Source organism: Triturus cristatus, chromosome 6, assembly GCF_964204655.1.
Source record: "Triturus cristatus chromosome 6, aTriCri1.1, whole genome shotgun sequence".
Lineage (NCBI taxonomy): Eukaryota > Metazoa > Chordata > Amphibia > Caudata > Salamandridae > Triturus > Triturus cristatus.
The window spans coordinates 825,967,098-825,985,460 of record NC_140589.1 but is presented as its reverse complement, the minus strand read 5'-3'; the positions used below and the strand labels follow the sequence as shown (position 1 = coordinate 825,985,460).

At 48.4% G+C, this 18,363-nt stretch overlaps 1 protein-coding gene across 1 annotated transcript in view; it reads left to right on the top strand.

Moving 5' to 3' along the window:
• LOC146817937 (uncharacterized) overlaps window positions 1–18,363 on the top strand; it is a 1,667,073-nt gene that overhangs the window by 647,026 nt on the left and 1,001,684 nt on the right. Inside the window, exon 4 of the mRNA XM_085609716.1 lies at window positions 2,690–2,822. Coding sequence (XP_085465842.1) covers window positions 2,690–2,822 — 133 coding nt within the window. The remainder of the gene's footprint in view (window positions 1–2,689; window positions 2,823–18,363) is intronic.

The following is an 18,363-nucleotide window of genomic DNA, read 5'->3' as shown; positions in this document are numbered from 1 at the left end:
AGGGTGGCCCCCTGCGGGGGCCGCGGGCAGCCGCATAACCAATATAAGTTTTAGTGCTTTCCATAGATTTTTGGAGCAAAGCAATCGACTCGCAAATTAAGACTTGTGGGTTCATTTATGGGTTGACTGAGCAGGACCACCACCATAAATCAAGCCTGCTCCATTTAGCAGCATTGAGCTGCTAAGTTCCCAACAAAGTAGTCTCAGCTGGGCCAACAACTTGAGCTTAAAACTTAGGGCCTGACTACCATCTACCACAAGCTGTCTTGTCAGCATGCCGACTCTGTTTCGGGCAGATGTTGATTTTTCCTGCATGGGCGAGCCATAATAGGTGTGACATACCTGGGTAGGAGGAATGTATAATGAAACTCACACAAAGAGAGAAAACACTATTGGTTTTGGTGCCACTGACTTTTATTTCTTTGAGCTGTGTCAAAACAAGCACTTTTGGCAGAGATGCTCTGCTGCACCGGCAGTATTCTAATTGCCACTGGAGTTTAAATGGCCTCATCAAAGAACTGGTCTTTGATTAACTGCTGAGGAGCAAAGAAAGAGGATATGAGCATCTTCAAGGCGGATTAATTGAGAGGTTGTTTTAACGTTCTATTTCCTGTGCCACACTGGAAAACATAGTTTTCATGTAAAAGCATTGTTAAGCTTGTTCTATGGCTGCCAAGAAGAATAAGGAGGTAATAAATGCAGAATCCTCATCTCTGATCCTGACATTAAATCTTTTTGTATAAGATTCGTTCTATTCACCAGATACTGGCTAGCAATAGTGACCGAACTGAGCGATATACTAGGCTGGACAGCCCCCCTTAGTCCCCTTGCCCTTCTCCCTGGGGTGATGGAGTGTCTGGATGGCTCCCGAACCGATACACTGTTCCTAGGGGTGGCCACCATGGTGGCTAAAAGAGACAATGCAGCTGCCTGGAAAGACCGTGCCTCCCCGTCCATCGCAAATTGGCGGAAAGGAGTGGACTGGTGTGCCAGGCAAGAGAAACCAGTGTATGAGTCACGAGGTTGTCTTGCCAAACATGGGCATATATGGGACAAATGGCTGGATTTGGTGAATTGAAGATATGCAATCTGGAAATAGGTAACGTGAGTATGCGTAGTGTGATCAAATCGACCTTGTGAGTATTGGGCATGATCTGGATAAGTAATTAACGATGTTGCATGCCAATGTACAGCATTGTTGTGTTTATCATGTGAAAACCGATAAAATTGATTGTCAAAAAAAAGATTAGTTCTAAGACTTCTGATTTTGTTTTGTCATTTGAGTTTAGAGACTAAGGGGCATATCTACAAGCGGCGATATAAAATTATCGCCGCTTTTGCGGCCATTTTCGGCCGAAAAGCGGCGATAATTTCATCGCTATATCAGCAAGGTCACGCTATCGCGTGAAACCTTGCCTTAGCACCTGAATTCCTAACGCCCATCTTTGCATCTCAAATGAGATGCAAAGTGGGGGTTCCTCCCCAGGATAACGGGAGAAATGTCGCTAAGCGACATTTCTCCCATTATTAAGCCTCACGCAAAGCAGCAGAGCAACAAGAAAAGTATCGATAACCTCTGTTATCGCTACTTTCCTTACACCTGCTTTGAAACTGACTTAGCCATGATATCCTATGGAAGGTGGATATCATGGCTAAGTATGTGATGCCCTATCAGAAACCTATCGCCAAACTTCGTGGGATTATTGCTGGGTTTCCAGCGATAATCACACGTTTGGCAGTTAGCGCTAGGATTTTTATCGCTTTTGAGCTAAGCGTTGCTAATAGCACGCTATCTCAGTGATAAAAATCGACGCTAGCCGGCGATAATTATCCTAGCGCTAAGTGCGCATAGCGCTAGGATAATTAGGAATGCCCACTTTGCATCTCATTAGAGATGCAAAGATGGCTTTAGGAATTCAGGCACTAAGATAAGGTTTCACGCGATAGCGTGACCTTGCTGATATAGCGAAAACGGCTGCAAAAGCGGCGATAATTTTATATTGCCGCCTTGTAGATATGCCCCCAAGGACCTTTTTGGACGCGCTTGCTATTTTATTTTACATTTATAACTTTCAAATAAGTGCCTATGAAGTACAAGGAAATGGTAATCGAAGTTCTGCATCATAGGGATCATTATTAAAGTCATAAGTGATTCTCACACATGCCCAGTCTCTCCTTCAACATGAAAACACACCTTTGGTCAGATTAAATGTATTTGTGCCCCACACAAAGAAGTGAGCCCGCGAGGCAACTGCTGTTCCAAAAGTTTGATTGAATATGGAAGTTGCTGGCTCCTTAAAGGAGCAGCACGTTTTAGTCTTACTATACATGCAGCTCTGGGCATTTTTGTTTTCTTCGTGTTTTAATCATGGGGTTATTTTCTCCCTTTTCAGTAAGTTTTAAGTTTTGTGTTGCCCTATGTATTGAAGAAGCCTTTTACCTTCTCTAACTGGATATGTTATTGGTTGAGACGGAGGTATGCTTGGATCACTGCACACGAGTGGAGCTGTCAATGAAGATCCCTAAGATGTAGAACTAGGATAATAAGCAACATGTCCTTTTTTTTAAACTATCTTTTGTGTGATGGTTTATTTAACGTTGTATTTTTCAATTCCAATTAAACATTATGTGATTTTTTTTTAAACAAACACCTACTAATAATTGCTTTCCTATTTTTGTTTAAATGCAGTGATTATTCTACTCCTTTTGCCCGTTTGTCTGATCCACGCGCAATGGAACGATTACATGCATATAGAATAATGTCTATGTTACGGCTATTTCGAGCTTCAAGACTTGTGAGATTTGCTAGTTATCTGGAAGTGGTAAGTTTTGTAAACTGATAAATATTATAATCTTGCATGATAACAAAAAATAATGAGGGAAAAAACGTATCCCTTTCTCTTATTTTGTCTGTGATGACTTCCAACATCTTTGAAGAATTATTCACGTAAAAAGAACATTATGTCTTGCAAGGTTCTGTGGAATACCAGTCTCACAGGGTTCATGTCAAGGATATCATAAAAGATAAACACTGAGCCCATCACGTTAAATTTTAGTTATGTTGATCTAAGGTTGAGCAAAAGTCTAATATGGAAAACCTGTTAAAATTCAACTATCCATCCTATCTTAAAAAAGTTAAATAAAAGGCTGGACAAGCTTTCATCCACCTCTAATGACACATATGCAGAAAGATCCAGATGTCTAAAATCGCCAACTGTATACAAACCCGGGATCATTCTAGTCTTTCCAAATTCTTACAGACAGCATTTGGTTTCATTACAAACATGCTCTATTTTAATTGGATCATGTATTTCATGGCTTAACTGCCCTAGATTGATCCTCTCAGTGCCCCCACAAGGTTTTTTTTCTCAGATTACTCAAGTGAGGTAATCTTTCTAACATCCTAGACTAGACAAGGGATAAATATGGAAACTGCAAGTAATCCTACAAGTGAGATGTTTTTTAATACATTTAGTTTATCATGCATTCCGTCTTCCTGTCCCATTACTTACATTTGTCCTCCTCCTTGGCATTAGCGGGCAGGGATGGGTGGGGCTCCGCTTACTGTTCACCCTTCTGTTATAGGTGTGTTGGTTGTTTACCTCTCTCGCAATGTGGTCCTTGAGGCGGGGGAGGGGGCTGGTTTGCTGTGGCTTTTTTTGTTTCCCCACTGTACAGCGTATGTGGGTTCCATTCTGTTGGCTCTGCCACAAGCCCAGTCACTCTCGGGATACCTTCATGTGGTATGTTGCAGGTGGCATTTGCTGCCTCATGTTTTTGGCATACTGGGTTCTTAGAGTGGTTAGGATTGTTGGTTTGTGGCTGGTGCTACGGCCCATCTGTAGTGGAGCCTTGTACTTCTGTGCACCCATCATTGCCTTCCTTTCGGGCCATGATTGTGGCTCCAGGGTGGGTGGTCTTTGTGGCCCGGACAACCGCCACTTATGTTCCCCAGGCAGGATGTGTTTGTTACTCCAGTATTAGAACTTTCATAGATTCACATGCTTGAATCATTACCCGTCATCGAAATGGAAATCCCCGGTATTATAAAATTAATTGTCTTAATAGACATAGACACATAAGGCCTAGGCCTTAAAATCTTTTATAACATATCTCTGTCCTAAAATAGGACCAAACTTAAAACTCAACCAATCAGGAGAGACCACCCTGTAGAACATTCCTGAGAGGGGCTCCAGTCCTTCAGATTTTCTACCGCACGTTGTGCTAAGGGAGTCTCCTCTGAGCTCTGCTCAGGTTTCTTCTCTTTTCAAGATTTGAAGTGTTTTCTCACCCTTTCAACTTTCTACCAACTGATTGGAGTTATTTGAAGGTGATTCACTCTGACTTCCACCATGTCAGAGACACCTAAAAAAGGTTTATTCAGAGCCTGCGGAACCTGCAGGAAGAAAAGGCTGCATATTGACGATAAGCATAAGGACTGCTTATACTGTTTATACCCTGACCACAAACCAAAGAAGTGCAAGGCATGTCGTACCTTTTCTACTAAGACTCTTAACGACCGAGAAGGAAGGCTTCTCTTGTTGCTTCAGAGACTGAAAAATAGAGATAATGTGGTATCTGATGAGGAGAGTGATACATCGTCTACATCGTCTAAATCCTCCTCAAGAACACCTCAGAAACGACCTTTAGATGACCCTGCAGACTCATCGCCGCAGCCACCTAAAAAAGCATAAAAAAAGTCTGTTGAGCCCTCGCAAAAACAGACTGGATCTCCCACCAAAGCCTCTCATGAAGAAAATAAGGCTTTAAAGATCAAGAAACCAGTTTCAGAACCTAGAACACCACCTATGAAATTGAAGCATACCTTCAAAAAACCTACCTCAGCTCCGCAGTTGAGCAGTCCGTCAACGATACCACCGTTGACAAGAAGACAATCACCTGAGGTGATTCTAGTAACAATGACGGTGTCTTCAATTAACACTGTGACGGTTTATGCGGCATCGATGTCACCATCGATGACAACATTCTCGATGGGTAACGTACCTTTACCGTCGACGTAGCAAATCGTGTCGTCGAAACCTTCATCGCCGTCGACGACCCATCCTTCGACGACACCACTCCCTTCGACGATCCCGTTGACGGAGGCCTCATCGACGATGGCATCCATGAGAGAAGCAGCTTCGACGATAGAAGTGTCATCGGCGTTACCGTCGACGAAGATCCCTGTCGCCAACAGTTTGTCGATGACGACAATTCCGTCGACGGAGCAAGAGAAACAGCCTTCATCAATGAAGATGATTCCAGCGGGGATGCAATCGTCGATGGGCTCATCGACGACACCGTCAACGAGGAAGGAAAAACGTAACATTTCAAAATTGCACTTAACACCAGCTGTAACCTCACCTAGTCAGGTGCAAGCTCTTTGGCCATCACAGTTATTAGAAGAAGAGGATGAGGAGGACGAAGATTTTGATGAAGATAGCCTTTTTGGGGCAGTCTTGAGCCCATCTGATCTTCATGTCAAATACCAAGAAGAGTCTGATGAAGAGGATGGTTATGGACGTCAATATTACCATCTGCAACAGCAATATCACCAACAGGAGATGATGTGCCTCTGTCAAGTCTGATGACACACCTGCAATTAATGCTGGCGGACTACAAGAGGAAATTTCTGCCAGAGCAGAATATCCAACAGACTCCGCCTCCTCCACCATCTCCGCCTGTTATTCCACAGATACAGGTTTGTTCTCCTGTTCTTCAACAGTCTCCTAGGGTCCAGCTTCCTACTCAAGCTTCTCTTGTTGAGCGGTTAACATCCTCTGATGAGGAATTTGAGAGAGAGGAAGAAGAGATTCAACGGGATGAATGGGATTCCTACATCATCCCCACTCCGACTTCTCCATCTCCCCCACAAGCGGATTCCCCTCCGGGAGATATTGGGGGTTTGCACAACCTTCTGGAGAGAGCTGCTAAGTGCTTTGATATACTGATGCCTATGCATCAGCAAGACTGTTTTCTGCATGATTTCAAAGAGCCTTATAGGAAAACAGTAAGATCTTTGCCTATTATAGATTACATATGGAAGGAGGGCCTAAGGATAATGCAAAATCCAGCAACAGTTACATCTGTCTTGCAGAGACTAGACAAAAAACATAAAGCTCCGGATGATGCTCCAGCCTGTTTAATAGGTCTTCCAAAATCAGATTCTGTAACCTCACAAGCAGCGCAGCGACGCTCTAAAAACCCTTCAGCTCCCCTGATGGCTCCTCCTGACAAAGAAGGAAGAAAGCTTGACAACATTGGCAAGGGTTTTTCAAAGATGTCGGCTATAACGGTTGGAGCAGCGAACTCTCTGGCTTCACTGGGCCGTTATATTAGGCAGATGTAGTTGGACTTGTCATCACTTATGGACAAGCTTCCACCAGATGAAAAGGAAGAAGCTAAAAGAATTCTTCTTGAGGGTGAACAAACTGCCTCTGAAGTTATAGACTGTGCTATGGATGTAGCTTCCACTGGGTTCAGGCAGCTAGCAGGAGCCGCCGTCTTGAGGCGTCAAGGCTGGCTCAAAGCCACCACATTCAGACCTGAAATACAAACAAAAATCTTTGACCTCCCTTACAATGGTGAAGAGTTATTTGGTAGCCACGTTGATGAAGCCTTGCAGTCCATCAATAAAGATACTGATACGGCTAAGTCTCTGGGGAGTTTACAGTACAAAAAGACTACTTTTCATGGCTCACGAGGAAGAGGTTATCAATCTTACAGATCAGGATACCAACAATCCCGTTATTCAGCATATCCTGTGTCCGCTCAACAATATAGACCACAGTATACTAGCCGCCAACCACCTGCGACAGCCTACAACAAGGCTTCTTTCAGAGGAAAATCAGGACGCCAGGGTAAGGAGTCTGGTCGACGACAATGACTTCTCCCAGCTGTCGGCCTCTATTCCACTAGTTACATCCCCGGTGGGAGGCAAAATATCCCATTATTTACAGCAGTGGCGGGACATAACTTCGGACCGATGGGTCCTAAACCGTATCCGATTCGGCCACTCTTTGGACTTTGCAAAGATCCCTTCAACGAACCCTCCTCAGCCTCGCATCCAGAATCATTTACACCTCTTAAAGATGGAAGTTACCAAATGTTACAAAAAGGAGCGATAGAAAGAGTTCCTTTCAAGCAGAGAGGAAAGGGGTTTTATTTCCTATTTTTCTTGATACGGAAGAAACTTAAAACAAGCATTGGCATAGCCAATAGGTCTCGCCTTTGGGACATTATAAGTGTTTAGCCATGCAACAGTTGACGTTGCACCAAGGATATTGTGCTGCATAATTAAATACTTATAAGGTCCCAAAGGCAAGACCTATAGGCTATGCCAATGCTTGTCCTGCCAGTAGCCATCTGAAGAGCCGTGCCGGCAGGGGAGATAACCAACGCCGTACCACAGTGAATATAACCCTGCATACCTTCATCTGTGTGGCGCAAAACACTGAGGCCTATGTTTAGAATGGAGGCAGCAGCGTGAGAATCGCAGGGAAGACTGCCACTGCCTGAGTGGCGTGGATGCAGCACCACCTGTCGACAGCCCATTCAACTGCACCAGTAAATGACTGGTAAATGATGGAGTCCCGATGAGGCTAAGTTTTAAAAACAAAACAAAAAGCATTGGCAAAGCCAATAGGCCTCGCCTTTGGGACCTTATATTTGTTTAGCCATGCAGCACATTATCCTGGGTCTTGTGCCACCAGGGATTGAAGAGCTGTACAATTACTACACAATGGGTCAGGTAGTCTGATTCAGGAATACTTGCTTGCCTCAGGAAACATTTATGGACAAATTACAAGGCTTTTTAGTGCACAGACAGAAAGACGAGTGCCTCGATGCAACGTAACAGCACTATAATCTGTGTACAACTGCATCAATAGAGTATTGAACAGCCTACGGTTTAGCAAATGTGACAAGATAAGAACCAGTGTTCAAAGCAATATTTCATTAACTGGGAAGCAGTTCTGCGGTCACAGATAAATATGAAGCAGTTCTGTTCCGCTGTTTATAGTAAAAGGAAAAATATTGAAATCTAAAAGCAGGGGGAGAAGTTGTGTGATTTGATTATTTGTTCAAAAGGTAGAAGAGCTGCATTTTCTGGATATGCATTGCGCTTCTACCTTTCAAGCAAACAAACAAAAGTTGTTTCCAAAGCGCACACAAGCTCCATTCAGCAGTGGTATGGGGGCTGGCATAGGTTTTAAGGGGACGGGAATGGCTGTCATGTCATTTTTCATAGGTTCCTGTATTTAGTTTATGACTGTCATCCACAACACCCTGGTTTTCTTCACATCTCAGCTTGCGCTCTCCTTTCCTAAGAGAACCGTACAATTGTGCAACCCGGTGATTGAGGAATATGTGCAGTAAAGAGAACTACAGCTCTGAGTGAGAGGATTAAGTAGAACGCCAAAGGCATTTATGCCTGAAATCTAAAAAGAATATCTTTATGGCAACCCATGCCTTTAGTGAGGCAAATACCACAAACAGGTGCATATACTCTTTTCTATGAAGGATCATCCCTAACAGATTACAGGTCACTCATTTAGAGATCAATTTGCTGAAGCCTCGAATAATGCTTAAACCGGAGAATCCGGGTTTGTCATGGCAGGACTGGGGAGGCACTGTGGACATAGTTGTGTTAGCAGGCAATACATGAAAGAAAGTGTCAGTGAGGAAAACAGGTGCTGAAAAAGTTCTTTGTAACAATAAATCACATTACTGGGAAACAAACTTCAATTAAGTTTTGACACTGAATTTGCAGAATCTATTTTTTCTCAACAATATCCATGGGAGTAGGGTGGTGGCACTGGCCGATTATATCCGTAAGAAAAAGATACAGGGGAGGAAGTGGTCAGAGTGGAGACCCAGATCAAAGATCTTGGGCCATCACTCCTTCACCTGCATAGTAAGGAAAACTAATAGCCGGGTCATGTTACAGCCACACAGTTAAAGTTCACAGAACAGAGGAACAGAGGTAGGTGGAAACCACTACCTAATTAGCCAAGGGCACTTGGGAATACATTGCACTACTCTTCTAACCTGAAAGCAGCCTTTCAACACAGCAGCCTTTGTAAGGTCCAGATGCCAATGCACAAGATAGCATTACTGTTCACTAGAACAAAGATAAGTTATTCAAAGGTTAGTGAGATGCTGATAAGTCCAAAGGGAGTGCTAAGAAAAAAATGAGTTCTCACACTCACTATAAAGGGCCAAGATAGGATTATCCTGTGCCAAACATTGGAAAAGCCAACAGGTCTCACCTATGCAAGAGCTATTGGCTTTGTCGGTCTTTTAGCCATGTTCTACAGCAGCTGTGCAATATGGTGAAAGTTAGACTAAGACAAAGCACTTTTTCCTGGCAAGATGGGGACGGGGCAAGCAAAACAATGCAGAAGGAGTGTGGGAGTGTGAGAAAGTGCCATCTTTCTTGCATGGTATGCCCCCACGTTTTGCTGAATTGCTGAATTTACTTTGACTGAGTGTGCCCTGGACTCCTGCCAAGCAGGTGCCCAGGGCCTATGTTCCTTCCCTAAAACCTACAACCCAAATTGGAAAACCCTGGCCACATGTCAGCCCCTGGTAAATGGTACCCTAGGTACCCAGGGCCTTGTGATCAGGGAAGGCCTCTAAGGGCTGCAGCACTTATTGTGCCACCCTTAGAGGCCCTGTACCCTAACACAAACACACTGCCCTTGCAGGCTGAGTGTCTGGGTACAAGACAAAACAAAGAGTCGACATGGCACACATCCCTGTGTGCCATGCCCACAACCTACACTGCCCTGGCATACATCAGCCACCCCTCTAGCTGGGTGCCCTATGCCAGTGGTGTGGGCACAGGAGCATGAGCCCTGTGCCCCTACAGTACCCAGGTCCATTCCTGGGCACTGTAAGTGCAGTGCTGCCATTTAAGAGTATATGGTGCTGAGAGCTCGTCAAACACGAACTGCACAGCACCATAATGGCAACATTGAAGACTGAGAAGTTTGGTATCAAACTTCTCAGCACATTAAACCTGCACTGATGCCAGTGTGGGATTTAATGTACAAAGCACTACAGAGGGCATCTTAGAGATGCCCCCTGAAACCTAATCTACAATCCACGTCTGGTCTGAGGGGCTGCCTAGGCTGCCACACAGCAGACATGTTGCTGGACCCCTGGGTGGAAAGCCCCCACTCTGCTGGGCCTGCAACAATGCACATCCTGGGCGAGGTGCTAGGTCTCCTCCCCCAAGATGGGCAGGGGGAAGCTTCAAAGGCATGCCGCCTTTGTGAGCTTCTCCAGGCCATTTGTTGTACTCAGCAACTGGCCCCCATCGGTTCTGACCCCAACTCTGGCAGGAAGACTGGCCGGAAACCCCAAGTAAGGACAGGGGATGTGCCAGCCTCTGCCAGCCCCACCCCTCAGGTGGGGGAGGCGAGGTGAAGCACATCTCCGGGCTCTCGCCATCTTGAAGATGGGAAGCCCTGCCCAATCCGGACAAGGCTACTGCCCCCCACCCACAGGAGAGTGGCAGGATAGGGGGTGTACCCACCCCAGGGCAGGGACCCATTGGTCCCTGCCCTTTACCTACCTGTAACACCCCTAAATCTAGTATTTAGGGGCACCCTGAACCATCCTTCCTTAGTTTCCGAAAAAGCAAAGAAGAGCAAGAAGAAAGAAGACCTGCTGTGCAGCTGCTAAGAAGAGGAAGACACCAACTGCTTTGGCCACAGGCCTACCGGCCTGTCGACCCTCGAACCTGCTCCTGCTAAATCCCGGCACCTCTTGTGGCCAGCAACCTCACAAACCCCGGAGGACCTGGCCACCTTGTGACTCTGAGCATCTGGGACTCCCATGAGCAGTGGCTCTGCTCAAAGCAAGTTTCCAACCCCTGGCATCAGCCCGGAACTGCAAACCCTGCGCACTCTGCACCCGCCAAGCCTGGCCTGTGCCGGAGTGGACAAAGACCCCGAGGACGACCCCCCGGCGACTGTAACCCCGAATCCAGCACCCAAGGTCTCACCTCGACGCTCCTGACGACGCCTGCAGCCTCAGAACCAGGGATCCCCCCAACCGCGATCAACAGAGGGTAAGATTTCCCGACACCAAAAGGCACCCCTGCACCCGGCGCCCTGCGGCCCCCTGTGCCCGACTCCTGGGTACCTACCTATCCTCCAACTACCCAACTTACCTCTCGAAGTGGTGGTGGCACCTGAAGAATCTTCGTCTCGAGCTTGCAGCCTTTGTTCATCCTGGAGCTTTCCCATTGAAATCAATTTAGCGCCCAAGGGTCAAAAGCACCCTGCACCCAGCCGCCCGAGTGGCCCTGGCAGTGTAACTTCTACTCCTACCTACTTCCCCATTTGCCCTGAGCAAGTGACCAGGAGCCCAGCTCCCACAGTCGCGTGGCCTGCTAGTCTGCAGCCACCAACTAAGGCCCCCCTGCCTCCCATAGGATAACATTGGGCCTAACTCACTCTGCACCCGGCCGCCCCAGTGCCGCTGAGGGTCTAACAACTGTACCAACCTGACCCTGGGAGACCCCTGAGTCTGTGCCCAGAACCTTAACTCTGCCAGTCGAGTACTTACCCATAAGCCGATAACCCAATTTTCTTCAATCGGGTAACATTGACTGGTTTCTTCTGAAATTTCTTCTAAGTGTGGAGTTTCTAAAACTTAAAATATTCACCTAAAATCAACCGAGTAACGAAAACGGAAATACTTACCTGCTATTAGGAGAGATCCCAGTGCTGGATCTCGGTGCCCAGCACTGACCCTGTAAAGGACTCACAACCGTACTTACCATTAACCCAATTTTCTTCCATAGGAAATCATTGACTGTTTTTCTGTGAAATTTCTTCAAAGTGTCGATTTTTGCAAACTACAAATATTCTTTAAAAATCGTACCAACTGTGAAAACGTAATTACTTACCTGTTTTAGATAGAGGTCCCAGTACTGAGCCTAGGAGCCCAGCACTGGATTACAAAAGTAATGAGAACATACTATACCCGTAACTTGAATTTTCTCCCATAGGAAATCATTGACTGTTTTTCTAAGAAATTTCTTCTGTCAACTTTTAAAATAGCAAAATATTGTCTAAAAATCACAACAGTAACTAAGACGACTTTACTCACTTGTTTCCAAGAACTGTCCCAGGACTGAATCTAGGATCCAGTCCTGGAGTTACAAAAGTAATCCTGAAAGTAATCTATTGCAAATAACTTAAAACTCCCATTGAGCTCAATGTATTATTGTGTTTGAAATTGTGTTACCTATTGCAACAACCTGTAACTATTACCTACAAAAGTCAATTGCATATTGCAAAAGTATTTAACTAAAGCATCTCATTCTGAGAAAGTATATTTTAATACCTATTGTTGGTTCTAAAATAAAACAACCATATATTTTTTATATAAACCATTGTGTGTGAGACCATTTGCTGACTGAGTGTGTACAACAAATGCTTTACAGTGTCCTCTGATACTGCCTTACTGCTCGACCAAGCTACCACTTTAGAGAGTAAGGTTATATCTAACTTTAACCTCTGCCAAACCTCTGGGGACTGTGGACTCTGTACACACTGTACCTATTTGGGAACAGTGTATACAGAGCCACTTTCTCACATTTTTGGATCAACGGTGGGATACAAACTTGCATTTGTTGGACTATTTGGTTACCATCTGATCACACAACAGAACTCTTAAAATTGCCTTTAGAATTCTGATTGGTGTTTTCCAAAAATACTAAAAGTCTTGTCAGGGCCTTGCTTAAGTCCCATTAGAATTTTAGAAAAATAAAACTCACTATAGTCAGGGTAGGGGATTAGAACTGTCAGTGTTAGAGTCGGGGATCTCTGGTTGGCGCAAGGTTGCCCTTGTGTCAAGCAGGAACCCTCTCCTCCACGTCAGGGCGCAGGATAACCCCTCGCGAATGACCCTTGCTCACCCTCTAGGTGCGTGGCGTGAGCAGCCAAGGCGATTCCTCAGGCGTTGTTGGTTAAGCACTTACAATCATACACACAGTAAATACATCAATCCCCCCAGAAACGGACACCGGGCTTGGATATATATAAAAATACGCTTCTTTATGTAAAAATACGGTATATATATCTCAACAGACTTATCACAAGACCAATAACGTTTTCGCTAGGCCACCAGGTTATACAGCAGGCAAATGTTCTGGGTTCGTAGTTTCAAATGGATACTTTGTAGTCTCTTTACTTGTAGTTCCAGTACTCACAGGGATCGACTCCTGGGGACGGGGAAATAAGGCGTTGCGGGCCCCGAGCCCGATACTGGAACTTCTTTCGTGATGTGGAGAGTCGGCACAGGTCGGTGCGACTCTCAGCTTGGGAAGTGTTCTTGGGTCCTCAATCAGCAGGTGTGGGCAAGTAGGCGGGCGCGGCCCGCGACCCTTTAGCACGGCGGTGCAGGAGGGTCTCCACAGCGGGGGCGGCGCGGCCTGAGATGTCCGAGGATAGCGAAGCGGGGCCACAGGGCACAGTCAGTGCAGCTGGGTGACCCGGCGTAGATCACAGTCGTCGGACGGCTTCCGGCCGGAGGGGTGATAGCGCGTTCAGCGCGCTCCAGTAGCAGGCGGTGACAGGGATGCAGGCGGCCTGGCCCGGGGACAGAGAGCGACTCGGGACGGAGCGGGGTTCTCACGGGTTTGAGGCAGGCGAGCTTCTGGGTGTCACGGCCCTAGGAGGGGCGATGAGGGGCGCAGTCTCTTTTCCGGCGGGATGCACACACGGCTCGAATTGGAGGACGAGCAAGAAGCACAGAGAACCCACTGTTCCTGGGGTTCAGTTCAGGGGGCAAGCTCAGATCAAGCCCTTGGAGAATGTTCAAGCACAAAGTAGCAAAGTCTTTTCAGTAAGTCTCTTCCTCTCCTCTCTCAGCAAGGCAAGCAGCAGGCCAGCTCCTCCGGCGTCTTCTTCTCCTTCTAGTCGGGCAGAGGTCCTTTGTGGTAAACAGGATTCTGATTTCTTAGGAGCCAGGCTCCTACTTTTATACACCAATTCTTTTGTTCTTTAGCGCCAGGGGGCCTAGGCCTGGCTCAGTCCAGTTCTGGAGCACTCGGTTATGGTGACTCTGCTCTTTCCTTTCAGCAGCAGGGCAGAGACATCAGCCGCCCCACAGGGGGTGGCGCCGGCTTTGTGGTGGCAGAGCACAGGTCTATTCAAGAGTCAAGGTGTACTCCTCCCACCCATCCAGGTGTAATCTCTCTACCCACCACCTGGCAGCCAACCTGTCTCTGGGGATCCCCCCACCCTGCTCCTTACTGTTGCCAGGCAGAACACATACACACAGCAGAGGCGGACTGAGATGGTCAGGTCAGTAAATACTAACTTTCTAAAAGTAGTATTTACAAACCCAGGATACTAAAATAAACTTGACTACAAGAAGTATTTTATTATTCTGAGTTCAGGCATACCAAACTTGACACTCCACCATGCTCTCTGAGTCCACTGGGGTCACAGCGTTGGCGTGACCCCGGCAGCCCATTCTGGCCTATGGAGAGCAGGTAGCCTTCAATAGTGAAAAACGACAAGGCTGTAATTCACTACTAAGACATGCCACACACATCAGGGCATGTCCTACCTTATGCCTACAATGCACCCTGCCCTCGGGCCTACCAGAGGGGTGGCTAATATGTAGGTAAGGGAAGGTTTAGGGACTGGCAAGTGGGGGCACTTGCGCAGTCAGCGCGACGGTCCCGGACCGCGCACAGGGTCTGCGGTGGCAGACCCTAGACACACTTTACAAGGCCGCTTCCGTGGGTGGCGCAACCAGCGCTGCAAGCCCACCAGCAGCATTGGCATTCACAAGCCCTGGCACCCCTGGTGCCCTTTACTGGGGACTGACAGTGAATCCAATAAACCAATCATGGACATCAATTACAGGTACACTTTACTTTGGGAGCACTTGCACTGCGGCACGGATTAGCCGTGGCGCAGTGCCCTGAGCGGACAACACCAGCAAAACAGTCGAGGCACACCATCAAAAAGTGGGAGGGAAACTCACGCCAAGGTGCCAGGTCTAACACGTGTCCCCTCCAGCTGAAATGTGGGGAGAACTACCCTTGCCCAGGGGGTTCCTCGTCACTAAGGCGGAAATACCTGGACAGACCGTCAGCGTTGGCGTGATCTGTACCAGGACGGTGTTCCACCGTAAAGTCCATACCCTGTAGGGAGATGGACCACCTCAACAGCTTCGGGTTCTCACCCCTCATTTGCATCAACCATCTGAGGGGCCTGTGGTCCGTCTGAACCCGGAAGTGAGACCCAAACAAGTAGGGTCTTAGCTTCTTCAGCGCCCAGACCACAGCAAATGCTTCTCGCTCAATTGCACTCCACCTACTTTCCCGTGGAAGTAACCTCCTACTGATGAAGGCTACGGGTTGGTCCCAGCCCTCCTCAGTCATCTGTGAGAGAACAGCCCCTACACCATGCTCTGAAGCGTCTGTCTGGACTAGGAATTCCTTGGAGAAGTCGGGGGCCAAGAGCACGGGCGCCGTGCACATGGCAGTCTTCAGGGTGTCGAAAGCTTTCTGACAGGTGTCAGTCCAAATCACGTTCCTGGGCTGCTTCTTCGAAGTCAGCTCTGTCAAGGGGGCAACGATCGTTCCATAGCCCTTGACAAACCTCCTGTAGTACCCAGTGAGCCCCAGGAAGGCCCTCACTGCGGTCTGCGTCTTGGGGGGTTCCCAAGCCAGGATGGTCTCGATTTTGGGTTGCAAGGGTGCCACCTTGCCACTCCCCACTTGGTGTCCCAAGTACACCACGGAACCCTGCCCGATCTGGCACTTGCTTGCCTTGATCGTGAGGCCTGCTCGGCGCAGCGCCATCAACACTTCCCAGAGGTGGCGCAGGTGTTCAGGCCAGGTGGCACTGAACACTGCGATGTCATCCAGGTAGGCGGCACTGAACGCATCCAGCCCAACCAGTACCTGGTTGACCAACCTCTGAAAGGTGGCAGGGGCATTCTTCATCCCAAATGGCATGACTCGGAACTGGAAGTGCCCATCTGGTGTAGAGAATGCTGACCTCTCTTTGGCCCCATCGGTCAAGGCGATCTGCCAGTACCCAGACGTTAAATCAAACGTGCTGAGGAACCGGGCAGCCCCCAGCCGATCAATGAGCTCATCAGCTCTGGGGATGGGGTGCGCGTCAGTCTTCGTGACTGAATTGAGTCCTCTGTAGTCCACACAGAACCGGAGTTCAGGTGTGGCTCCCGGCGCAGCAGCTTTGGGGACCAAGACCACGGGGCTGGACCAAGGACTGCTGGAGGACTCAACCACCCCTAGCGCAAGCATTTTGGAGACCTCCTCCTTAATGCAGGCTCTGACCCTGTCAGTTACCCTGTAAGCCTTGTGCTTTACAGGTAAGCTGTCTCCTGTGTCCACATCATGGACGCACCAATCTGTGACACCAGGAACCAGGGAGAATCGGTCGGAAAATTGTCCCAGCAAGTGGCGGCAATCTTCCTGTTGTTCGGGCGTCAGGGAGGGTGAGAGGTTAACTCCTTCCACTGACCCATCTTTCTCAGAGGCCACTAAGAGGTCGGGAAGAGGCCCGGTCTCCTCTTCCATTCCATCATCAGTGGCCAGCAGCATGCCCACTTCGGTCCTCTCTAAGTGGGGCTTAAGGCGGTTAACATGTAGGACCCTCAAAGGGTTCCTGGGAGTCTGCATGTCCACCAAGTAGGTGATAGGACTTTTGCGCTCCACAACCTCAAATGGACCTGTCCACTTATCCTGAAGTGCACACGGCTCCACTGGGGCCAAGACCCACACCTTTTGTCCAGGTTGAAGCTCTACCAGAGTGGCATTCCGGTCGTACCACCGCTTCATCTCCTCCTGGCTGGCTTCCAGATTTGCCTCAGCAAGTTGCCTGAAACGCCGAGTCTGGTTTCGGAAGGCCAGCATGTAACTATATACATTCTGGGGAGGTTTCCTGGGAGATTGCTCCCAGCCTTCCTTCACCAAACTCAGAGGTCCTCTTACCGGGTGACCATACAGAAGCTCAAAGGGGCTGAACCCTAGAGACTTCTGTGGCACCTCTCGGTAAGCGAAGAGCAGGCATGGCAAGAGGACGTCCCACTTACGCCTCATTGGACCGTCCAGGCCCATGATCATGCCTTTGAGGGTTCGGTTGAATCTCTCAACCAACCCATTTCCTTGGGGATGGTAAGGAGTGGTGAACTTGTAAGTTACCCCACACTCCTTCCACAGGGATTTCATATATGTGGATATGAAATTGGTCCCCCTGTCGCTCACCACCTCTAGAGGGAATCCCACTCGGGAGAAAATCCCCATCAGTGCCCGTCCCACCACGGGGGCCGTCACTGTCCTCAGAGGGATGGCTTCAGGGTACCGGGTGGCATGGTCCACCAAGACCAGGATGAACCTGTTGCCCAGGGCTGTCTTGGGGTCCAGAGGCCCCACAATGTCAATACCCACTCGTTGGAATGGCGTACCGACCACAGGGAAAGGTTGCAGAGGAGCCTTGTGCTTCCCTCCGCTCTTACCACTTGCCTGGCAAGTCTGACAGGTTCTGCAGTAGGAATCGGAATTCTTGTGCATTTGGGGCCAGTAAAAGTGGGTGACAAGCCTGTCATAGGTCTTGTCCATCCCCAAATGTCCTGCTAAAGGCACATCGTGAGCCAGCCCCAGTAGGAAGGTTCTGAACTTCTGGGGTACCACCAGCACACGGGCTGACCCAGGTTCAGCAGCCTTAGGCTCGGAATACAGGAGGTCACTCTCCCAGTACACGTAGTGTGTTTTGGCCTGAACACCATTGGCCTGGTCTGCAGCCTGTTGCCGCATACCTACGAGAGAAGGGCATTCTTTCTGCTCCCTGCAGAATTCCTCCCTGGAGGGACCTCCTTCTTGCTGCCAATGGGTCAGCTCAGGCAGATCTCCCAGTTCGGCAATCTGTTCCCCGGTAGGCTCCAGAGCATCCCCCTCAGGGTCTACTTCCTCCTGGGCCGTGGGAACTTCGGGGGCCGGTTTCCCGCGCCTCCTGCGCCTTCTCCCTAAGGCCGGTCCCTGGACCTCTCCCTCAGGTTCCAGGACCCTCTCAACACCCCTACTGGCTGCCATGGACCGGGTGGTCACGCACGCCCAGTCGGGTAGACCCACCATCCTCAGATGCGTGGTCTTCTCCACCTTTTCCCAAGGGGAACTCTCCAGGTCGTTCCCTAGCAGACAGTCTACAGGCATGTCAGTTCTCACAGCGACTTGTAGAGTACCAGAGACCTCCCCCCACTCAAAGGGAACTTGAGCCATTGGACAACGACTCTCTACGTTGTCAGCATTGACAACCCTACAGTAGGCATTGGGTACAATCTGCTCTTGAGACACCAGGTGTT